Consider the following 12,071-nt stretch of genomic DNA (forward strand, 5'->3'; position numbering starts at 1 on the left):
GCATCTGTGTGTGCTTTGCATATTATTTAACTTTATTCTAGAAACATCTCAGAAGTATGAAAATTATTCCCAAACCATGGGTGGGGAAACTCAGACTGGATAAAGTTGAAGAATGTACATTGTTTGTAAAAAGTGGTAAATCCAAGAATCAAACTCAGATAACATTGTTCCCTAGCCTCTGCACTTTCCTTTACATTTTGCTGTCCATGTATCATATTTTTACCCAGGAAATTTAAAAATTAAATATCTATTAAACTATACTTTCTCTAATGAAATGGAAATTGATATGCATTTTATTTTCCAAACACTGATGTAATTTGTCTCAGATGAAGGTAAGATTTTATGAGTCATATAATTTCCATGCAGGTTTTTGAGTGGACAAGGGTGGATTCCATTAAAAAGGAAATAAACATCTGTATAATACCCTCATTTTCTTGAAGGGGAACATTTTATAGAAGTTGGAAAATATCAAGGAGGGAAAGGATCATGTCAGCACAATGTTATTGGACATATACAACGCAATCTTATGTTTCATAGAGATTTCAACACAGGAAATGGGTATATTAGGAACAGCCTAATTCATAATTTTCCTGACTCAGGTACAGTGGTGTCTTTGAATGATTCTGAAGGAAAAGTTGTAAGCAGTGTTTTTATACCAGCTTCAATAATGCATATTTCAAAGCCAAAACTAGTCAGCTGTGTTATTGTTTACAATGTCAACATTCAGTGGGAAAATAAGTGTCAACAGGTCCCACCCAGAACAGCATGTGATCTTCATTATAATCCTCATGAGTCTCTGATTAGATCAGAAATGCTTTATTTTTGTTTTTTTTTCCATATAACAAATCAAGAATTCTTAGTTTATTGCAATCTGAAAAATAACATTCTTACCTTTTGCTACTTAGCCACTTACTTAACACTATTACATTAGAAACACTGTAGAAAGGGCCATGTCTTATCCATCTTTATTTATGGCAAGTAGCAAAGTGATTTGCACAGAGGAGAACATTAATAAAATCACTGAAGTTTCCTACCACATGAAAAAGCATTCCATACAGCATTTGAAAAATATTCTGATTGATTATGTAACTGCCTATTGATTTGTGCATAAATTAGGCATGTTAATTGAAAACATGAACAAATCAGTTTTATCCAACTTTTATGAGTATATTTCCAAACTTTGTCTATGTACTGTAAGAAAAAAATTTTACAGGTAGGAGTACTTGAAATTTTCTGTGATTTCTGTTTATATCTATTTTATTAAATAAACTTAAAACTACTCCATAAAATATTGATCGCCATAATATCTTGCCAATAACTAACAATTTTATACCCCTAATAAAAACCATAAGCAGCTGATTGTTTCAAAGAACCATTTCAACCATCTTTTCTAAATAGAAATTCAAACCTACTTAATGCTCCCTTAAAAATTATTTGTAAAAGTGTTGCATATTTTCTATATCTATTTTATTCATAATTTTATTGTTAGCAGTTATAAATCTACATTAGAAATCACATAATTGATTAAATAAATAAATCCATGCATCGTGGAGTATTTAATCTACATTTTCTTTTCAATACTCAACCAAACTGAAGATGAGGGTACTCTTTTGAAACCCCACATTACAGAGGAATGTGGCTTAGAAAACAGGAACTTCCTCATTCACCGGTTTTCCTAAATCAGGAAAACATCTTAAGATCTGTAGTACCACGCTAAGTGAAATAAACCAATCCCATAAAACCAGAAGTCAAATGTTTTCTCGAATATGTGGATGCTAACCCACAATAAGGGGGGGGTGGGGGTGGGAAAAATAGATCTTTAGTTGAGAAGACAAAGGGGAATGAAGGGAAGGGAAAGGGGGATTGAGAAAAGGAAAGAGTGGAATGAATCTGACATAATATTCCTAGGTACATATATGAAAATACCACAGTGAATCTCAACATCATGTACATCCACAAGAAATTAATTTTTAAAAATAATTATAGATAAATGGCAGAAAGATCAACAAAGGGAAGGGAGCAGAAGGTGGGAGAAGAAGTGGGAAGATATTCTGAGAACGAAATTAGAACAAGATATATTTCATGCTTTTATAATGATGTCAAAATGGATTCTACTGTTATATATAACTAAAGAGAACCAATAAGAAAGGAACTAGCAAGAAAAAAACCATCTGTAGTATTGATGAGCAGTGAATCTGGAATTTAAGTCTCTCTTCCTGTCTACTTCCAACTTCTATGTTTTTTTAACCACTAAATTATACCAAATCCTCTAAACTCAGTATCATGCTTCTCTCCCCATTATTAAAATTATCATTGGCTGCTCAGTCTCCATTGATTCCATCCCCCAAATAAAAACACACAATTTCACAATTCTTTCTATTTTCTACATCAAAACAAAGCACATGGGGATGGAAGTTTAATAACTCAATGGAAAAGCACATGCTTAACATGTGTGAGACCCTGGGTTCAATCCCCAGCATCAAAACAAACAAACAACAAAAAAGCACATGGTTTGCAGATTTTATTTCCTAAAATACCACTCAAATCCATCATTTTCTCATCATGTTCTGTCATTTTTGTATCCCTCTCCTTTCATTACCTGTTGTCTGAACTGTTAACATTTACCTCTCAGTTAACTTCCCTCTCTCATATCTCTTTCTTCATCTCTAGAGATATGAGCCAGAATACTACTAAAATGTATGTCAAATCACATCAACCCATGTGTCTAAATTCTTTCAAGGATACCCATTGTCTTTACAACATTGTTCATACTATGGAGTACTGCAAACTGGTTCCTTAGATCTGAGTGTTGCTCACCCTTCTGGCTTCCTTGACTTCTCCCCCAATATTTATTTGAGAGATATTTACAAAACAGAATTAAATAGGCTTGGTAGCTAACTGGATATGAGATCTCAAAAATGGAAGAAGAATAGAAAATTGGTTGATCTATACATTAACCTTTAGTATGTGATACAAAGTGGGGATAAACTTTAGGATTCAGGAGATCTTTTAACTAGCTTGCTACTTGACAACACAACATTTTATTTTTGATTAACTATTTAACGTTTCATTATATTTTAACTGACTAAATATAAGTGTGTATTTTATGGGTACAATGTGTTGTTTCAATACATGTATACCTTGCAGAATGATCAAATTGAGCTAATTAGCATATCCATCATTGCAAATACTTAAACTTCCTGTTGTCAAAGACAACGCAAACTCAGTATCTCCACAATCACACGAGCTTTGTGTCCAGTTCCTGACCCTTCAGTGCACCATATTTTAAAAAGACAGTGCCATCTATTCAGCTATGAAGTCAGAGTTAGCCATGGCTACTTTGCCTCCAACCCCCTCCTTAGTCATATCCTAAGTGTCTTCAAATCCTGCCAAGTTTACTAAATAACTCTCAAATCAGCACTCTTCTCTTCGTCTTCCCTTTCACCTTGATCCCATCTACAACCCATATTATCTAATCTCACAGTGCAACTGATGGCATCTGCTTTATCCTCTTCAATTTGTTCTCTATACGGAAGGCATACCTATGTCAGATCATACCATCCCAAACCCATGTATAATTAGAAACTTTTGTTATTTTCATAGCACCTGTTATAAATGCAATTTAACTTTTATTTATATGCTTATTTGTTTATTCATTTTCTTCTCAAAGAATAGCTAAGGCCTATAGGTACTTGCCATCAATCGTAACCCCAGAAGCTGGCACAGAGTCAATTGTCACTACTTGATTAATGACTAAGTAAATAAATTAATTCATTAATAGAAGAATGGCAAAATCTAGACCTCTGCTTTGGCATCAAGAAGAATATAGCTATGCATGGTGGTGCATGACTGTAATCCCAGCACCTTGGGAGGCTGAGGCAGGAGGATTGTGGGTTCAGAGCCTGCCTCAGCAGCAGTGAGGTGCTAAGCAACTCGATGAGACCCTGTCTCTAAACAAAATACAAAACAGGGTTGGGATGTGACTCAGTGGTTGAGTTCCCCTGAGTTCAATTCCCAGTACCCCTGCCAAAAAGAAGAATATAGTCAGCGATTTCATGGGTTGAATAATTCACTAAGGGACAAATGTGTACACTGGAAGAAACTCAGGTCAAGTAGAGGTATAAGATGTTTAGCACAAGAGACATTAAGATCAACAGTCAGAAAAGAATAAGAAAACCATAAGACAATTTTGTCATGAACACCAAAGTAGAAGAGAACAGAGGTTGATCAAATATGCAAACATCTAAGTCCAGAAATGAAGTTGAAATTATTATCTCAGAATAATCCATTTACATTTTTTAATTTCTACTTGTCTTTTCTTTGTTCAGACATCTGAACTTCTATAAAATGCTCTGAAGATGTATGTCTTCATTAGAAAACATTTTCTGTAATTCTATCACTTCTATTAAAACATTTCTGGAAATTAAAAGAAATAAATCCCTTTTCTTTACTATTTCATTGATTTTTCTAAGAAAGTATATTTTGTATTATCTCTTATATTGATGCAGTGTTTTCCATTCTCTGTGAGTTATTATGGGCACCTGCATTTCCCTCAGATACGAGTTTTTTGATATCTAGATCCAGACCTATTTAACATGCTAACCCAAGCATGTGTCACAAGTATACACTGTGTAAATGCCTCAGTATGATGGTAGAATTTAAAAACTCAATAACATGGGTAGTCAGAAAACTACACTTTCTCAGTAAATAATAAATATGCTTGTAAATCAGGAGACTACAAATAAATCACCTTAGTCTTTTAAGAATTTTTAAATCTGAAATACATGAGGCATAAGATAGAAACATTTTTAACAAGAATAGCTCACAATTAAAATTAAATAGCTACATTACAAGGAAGAAACATACCCTTGTGCTTGTCATGTGAAGCACTACACATTTTTTTAAAAAATCCTTTTAAACACAGTTGTACATTAATTGCATATATGGTTTTCTAAATTTAAGTGCATGTAAGACCATAGCAATATAAGAATATTTTGTAAAAGATGTATGGAAAGAAGCATGTGTATTTATATGTGTGTGTGTATATATATATATATATATGTATGCATGTAACTGCATGTGTGTATATGCACACATGACATATACGTACATTTCACACACATATATGAACCTATAAGCCATTCTTAAGATTATATTGACTCTTCAGTTAAGTCAGATTATTCCATTTATGTATGATTTATCAAAATGCATATACTCATTCTATTGTCATATATAACTAATTAGAACAAATTAATAATATTTTTAAAAACAATTTATGCAAACCATAAATATGCTAACAGCATCTAATTAATTGAACCACTAAAAGCTTTAAAGGAAGCATAATGTCTGAGAATTTTTTTCTTTGAGTAGCAAGTAGTTATATAAATGTTCCTAAAGTCCTATTCCCTCCCAGGACTCAGATTACATGTCAAAGTAGTAGGTTTGTGGAATATGATGTACATGCTAAGTAACTAATATCAAAATTTGGGCACTGAAAGCATTGAAGTGGGGAGCCCAAAGGGATGAAGACAGAGAGGAGTGCTGTTCCTAGAGCTACAGGCTCAATAACAGTCAATTTAAGACCTACATGGAAAAAACTAGTCAATCAATTTTGCAATTATTTGACCAGAGGGAAAAACAGGACACCCAGGAGAAAAATCAATTACACTAAGTAGCATTTGAAACCTAAGGTCACTAAACTTAAAAATAAAATAAAAAGTTGTGAGTACAAGACAGCAAATCAAATTTTCTAAATTTTTTAGCAGCATTTAAAGAAGATCACACTCAATTGCATTTCAGCCATTGTTAGGTCATTCAGGTCAGCTAAGTCAATTCTAAAATCATATCATAAATTTTATGGTATGTACTTTCAATAAAACAAAAAGATGGGCAGAACTGCTCCTGTGATAAAGTTCTGCAATTATTTTCACCTATACATTACACAGAAAAAATCTTATTCCTTAAGGATTTTCCATGGAGCGTTCATACTGTTTGCTACATGTAGCTGTAGATCTTATAAAAATCATATTTTTTCTGATAATAAATTTAAATAATTTTAAATCTCATGAATATTGTATATTTTATGAAACTACCTTTAAAATTCCTATCCTTTTAATAAATGACTTTTAAATAAACATATGATCCTAATAATTAAATCTATCTAAATATTTTATTGTAAAAAGTTTCCTATAAAATCATTTGGGCTCTGCTCTAAGACAAGACAAGAAAATTGAAAAGTAAGTCTTAAATGCCACTTTGACACAATGACATGTATTCTACCAATTATAATAATATTGTAAATTTGAAGACCCCAGTGAATGATCATGATTTTTTTTTTCAATCAGTGAGCTATAACTCTTGACAAGATTCCAATCTCCAAACCAGTGACTATTCAAGCAATATTAAGTATTATCTATTTAGCATACTCAATAAAAGTTAAATTTGGGAGATTTTCCAGGGGACAAAAATATTTAATAAAGATCATTTTGAGCAATAATGCATAGGAAATGAACCCATTCAAAGAAGAGCTAGTCTGTCTTTCCACATGCAAATCCATGGACTTGACAGACATATCTATAATTTATGAATTTATTTTTGTTTTAATTAAAAGAGCAATTTTGCTCTGAATATCATGCCCCCAAAAGAGATCATTTTAAGAAATTCTCTTCACCAGTTCCTCCCTGTCCCCTACACCATCAATATGCCTCTTTCAGTCAGATTATTCCCATCAACATGAAACTTGGTTAACCTTACCCATCTTTGAACACAACAAAACTGTTGATTCTAGAATCCAAAAGAACTGTCACTCATATCTAAGCTACACTTCACTAAAAAAAAAAAACCTTCAAAAATGGTCATTTTTCTTTATCTTCACTAATACATATTTTTCTTTTCTTGATCAACTCTAGTGAAATATTTGCCACCCCTCTCCATTGAAAAAGTTCTTCCCAATGTAACCAGTAGCATTTTTCTAGCCAAAAACAATAGCAATTTTTAAAATCATCTATTTTTAAATCATCTATGTCTTTCAAAAACGTACATTCAGGTCTCAAGTCCTAGTATATATGAACCTATTTGGGAATAGTTTTCTTTTTAAATGGGACAAAGTTAAAGATGTAATAAAGATTAAGTCATATTCAATTAGGGTGAGCCCTAATCCAATGTGACTGGTGACTCTATAAAGAGAGTAAACAGAGATGCATATACACACACACAGTGATTCCAGAGGCAGAGACTAGAGTGAGGCAGTTGCAAACTACAAAATTCTAAGGCTTGCTGACAGCACCAGAAGCTAGGAGAAAGGTATGGAACCATCTCTGCTCGATTCTTCAGAGAGATGGTTTGATTGACACCTTGACTTCAGACTTCTGGCTTCCAGTACGATGATAAAGTTCTGTTATTTTCTGTCACCCAATTTGTGGCACTTTGTCACGGCAGCCCTGAGTAACTAATACACCATCTTTACTTGACCTAACACGAGTAATTGACAGGAATTTTCTTGGAAATTTTTTCTTCTCCTCATGTTCCTAGTATCATTCATACTTGATTTTTTTCCAACTTGCCATTTCTCAGAATCTTATGATGACTCTCATATATTTCAGATTTCTAAAATGTTGTAGCATCCTAAAGATATATGAAAGAATTCATGCTTTTTACCTATATGTTTTGCCTAGTAAACTTTTGTGGTTCCCTGACTTTACATTCAGATTAATAATTCTAGCTAAGATTTCTAAGTTCCAAATCAACATACGTAAGTAAACCATCAGTTTCTCTATTTGGATATCTATCTAATAGGCATCATGAAGTTAACACAGAAAAAAAGAAGACCTTTACATTATTGATTCCTGAAATTATGCCTTTCTCAAGAGTTCACATCAAGGTAAATGGTGCCCCATCCACCACGTACCTAAAGCCCCAGAAATCATCTTAATTTACTCTTTCGGTGCTATACCATACCAATCTGTCAGTAAACCTCATTTTTTCTGCCTTCAAAACACAGACATAACTAAGTACCTTCACTCCATGTCAATTCCCACTACTTTGTTTTGAGAGTTTTATTTCTTGCTGGTTTGCTACAAGAGCACCCTAAATTATCTCTTTACCTCTGCTCTGGCACAACTTCCCACATCTTCACTCCTCACAACGGCAGTAATATAAGCCTTTCTAAAAGTGTCAACCATATCAGGTCACTTCACTGATTCAGATTACTCAGTGAAGTTTCTATTCCAATAATAAAAGAATAAATATAAAAATAAAAGTAAAATTTCTCAAATCGACATGATCTGGCTGTTAAGTTCTTTCTGAGCTCATCTCTCTGTGTAAATCTTTTCATTAACTGCATGCCAGGCATGCCTGCCTTCTTGCCATCTCTTGAATATGCCACGACTACTGTTTATTTGCTAATCCTTCTTCCTGGGATGTCTCTCCCTCCCCAAAGTTTATCTGTACAGGGTGTCTCTCCATTTCATAACTGCAGCTAAATTTTTCATTTCATTAAAGTCTCAACAGATGTCCCCTCCTCAAAATGATTTTCCTATGGATAATAGGTAAAGCAACCAACCACTCTCTAGTTAATATCTCTTTGTTCCATTTTCTAATGTTATGTTCTGCATAGTATCTATCCAAAGCTGAAATTAATTACTATCATTGATTTTGTCTTATTTATTTTCTATCCTCCCTCTCCAAAATATAAACCTTTTATGGTCATTGATGTTGCAACACTTCAGTATTCCAGTGACTAAAACCACTTCAGGACTGAGCAGGTGCACAAGAAACATGTAACTGAATGATTAGAAAATGAATGCATCAAACAACAAAATTCACAGGTGTATTATTTAGGAGGTTGTTGGTTTTGTAATTATTAAAATAACATTTAAGATCTGAGGGTGGCTTGGGTCAAGGTAAATGATGGTTGAAATGGTGATACATGAATGGACTTGGCTTATATTTAAGAGAACTTGGTGGTTCATTCAACATGTGTAAGAAAAAGTAGGGAACTGGTGTGAGTTAATGGTGGATGGTATATTGTCAGAGGAGACAGGAGTGGGAAAGCCAGGTTAAAGAAGATATTTCTGAGAGGAAGTATATACTACTGTGGTTAAAAACGTGGGCTCAGGGTCTCAAGATGTTTGAACTTGCTGATTCTACTGTCCAACTGTAGACCATTGTTTTCAACCCTACAGAACCTGATTTACACATTTAATACGTGTGAAATTTGTTCTTGTTGCATAGTTTTCTACAAAACTGATCTACAAGGAGCTGAACACATGACTTATTTTCTTAAGTTCTTATCTTGCTTGAGCATTAAGAATTATTTGCTACTTTTTTAAAGTCCTTAATATGGAACCCTGTGGCACCACATTTTTCTGCCTTTCTTCCACCTTTCTTGCTGCCTTTTTTTTTTTTTTTTTTTTTGCAGTACTGTACTAGGGATCGAACTCGGGGCCTTGTGTTTGCAAGGCAAGCACTCTACCAGCTGAGCTATCTCCGCAGCCCTCCTGCAGCTTTTTAATAAAAATCAAATAAACTCCTCACTTTCTTGTGATTTACAAGACTCTCCAGTCTAGTATTAGCCTATATCTCTACCAACACCTTTTAAAAAATCTCTTCATCCTATTTTCTGCAATAAAATTTTCCCTATATCAAGTCTAGACTCATTCTATTCAATTATCTAACTATAGTATAATATATCCACCCCCTGACAGAAGCACATTGAAGACTTTGTCTACATATGAAATTTTTAACAGACCTGATAGTGAGGCAATTTCCAACTTTTACTGAGAAAACTTGATAAAATAGACCTCCTGTATGCCTATTTTTCTGTGGCTCCGAATTTTTCATTATACTATTTGATTATTTTTCTATAAGTCAGTCAGTTACTCTTTCAGCAGTATTTGTTGTTCTTTTATTAAATTTTATTTGTAATATCTCAAGACTTTTAAAGAATATTATCCCCAGTATTATTCCAAATACTGGAAATTTTAATATATTAATATATTAATATTTGATATTTTAATATATTAATATATTAATAAAATTTTAATAAATTTTTGATCTAGCACACATTTTAATAGAGCAAAAGTATGTTCTCTTTGAATGATTCATAATATGTCCTCCCATTATGTTTTCTATCACATCTACCAAGGCAGTCCTATGAGGCAGCCAACAACAGTGTCTTCCAGGGGTCCCATAAAGTCAGGCAGGAAGTGGGAGAACACCTGGAGGCTAGTGGGTGATGCAACGTGTGGAGTGTAACAGGAGGCTGGGCTAAAGAGATTGTTTCAGCCTGGGACTAGCACAAAGTTGGAGATGACAACCAGTTTGCCAAGGATACAAATTTTCTCTGCAACAGATGTCTGGAATCCTAATTGTTTTACACCATTTGGTTAGTAATACAGATGCAAATGGGAATAAAAAGAAAGTCTACTTATGTTGCTATAGTATATAAATTATAGTCATTTTTTATCACTCAATGAATGACCTTTTGGGGGAATATTGAAGGTTATTTGTAGATATTAACAATGCCTTCAGCATACACATTCTAAGCTCTGGGCTGAAATATACTCACGCTCACTTTCCCATTGCGATTGTCTTCTTCTCTTGCTGCCAGGGCCTTCAAAAAATTATCTTTCAGGTCTTTTCCAGAACTTGTTAGTGTTCTGTAAAAAGAAGGTCTTCTGTTATAATATGTGGGTAAAAAACATGTTTAACACACTCTAGGGTCAACCACCATGCTTATTTTTTCCATGACAATTGTTTTGTAACACAGAAACCACGCACACATGTTACTTATGGTCCACTAGATTCCTCCATTTAATTTCATACAGTTATACAGTCTTTATGTGAAAACTAATTGGAATCAAGTCTACAAAGAATACACATATCTATACCAAAACTTATTTTCATTCACATGCCCATTTTATTTTTGATCACACCATGAAGCATCAATATTTTATACTCCTTACTTCCCTTAAAACTTTTAAATTACCTATAACTTAAGTTCAGTTTATTTATTAACTTAAGGAAACTAGAACACTAGATACAGTTAGTGGAATAGAGCATTAATTTTATCTCTGAGTAGAGATCATCAAGGCAAGAAAGAAAACTAGATTGAGATATCTTTGTCAGATAAAAGGAAGCATTAAGAATTCAAGAGAAATACATTTATTTATCTTTGTTTATCACAAAGATCTCAAGCATCATTGAACCATATCATGAAGAGAAATCAAGAATTATTTGTGAAAGAGAAATCTTGTCTTCATATGGCAATTTTCTATATATTCAACAAACTTCATTACATGTCTTTTATATACCAGGAACTGTACAAGGGCTCAATTATGAATAAGTCCTAGTTCCCTCTCTCAAGTTTCCTCTGGTCTTATAAAGATAAGCAGATGTGTAAACATGATGCGATAACTGTATTAACAGAGATATGGACAGAGTATTTATTAGAGGAGTTTGTAAGAAAATACATTACCTACTCAAGGAAAAGTCACCTACTCTTAAATTTTAAAACAATTATATTTAAACCAAATGTTAAAAGATAAGCCATATTACCAGTAACTACAAAGGAATTATATGTACAAAAGAATACAGATGTAGAATTGGAAGGGAACCTTAGGTAATGGCAAAACAGAAAGTTAATGCAGGAAGTGAGGGGGAAACCACAGATTATTAATGAACACTAACATTTTATAGATATACTGTTTTAGATATTTAATAAGGCCACACAGCTAGTAGGAGCAGAATCTGAGTTCCAACCCAGGCAGTCTGTTCCTGGAACTCATTCTGGTATCTTCTGGACTATGATGTCTTTCAGGCCTGCATGCTACTTACAGAGCTTGGACCTTGTCTTCCAGAAGGTGCTAAATCACAAGGGGTTTATGCAAGGAAATAAGATAATTTTGTGTTGAGGAAGAAAATTCAGCAGCTATAAGAAATGGAGCTGGAGGAGAGCAACACTGGAGTGATTTATTAAGGTGTTCATTCAAAGTTTTAGACAGGAAGGAAAGAAATGGTAGACTTGAGAAGTGTTTAAGAGGTCAGCTGGACCTGGTGATTGCTTTTGGTGA

The 12,071-nt window shown here is 33.5% G+C and overlaps 1 protein-coding gene across 2 annotated transcripts in view; it reads right to left on the bottom strand.

The window, feature by feature from the left end:
- The window catches only part of CFAP299 (cilia and flagella associated protein 299), a 627,467-nt gene that overhangs the window by 416,482 nt on the left and 198,914 nt on the right, over positions 1–12,071 (bottom strand). For both annotated transcript variants that reach the window (XM_079153463.1, XM_079153464.1), the window contains exon 3: positions 10,568–10,658. In XM_079153463.1, the coding sequence (XP_079009589.1) occupies positions 10,568–10,658 (91 nt within the window). The remainder of the gene's footprint in view (positions 1–10,567; positions 10,659–12,071) is intronic.

The sequence above is a fragment of the Sciurus vulgaris genome (assembly GCF_902686455.1).
Source record: "Sciurus vulgaris genome assembly, chromosome: 9".
NCBI classification, from domain to species: Eukaryota; Metazoa; Chordata; class Mammalia; order Rodentia; family Sciuridae; genus Sciurus; species Sciurus vulgaris.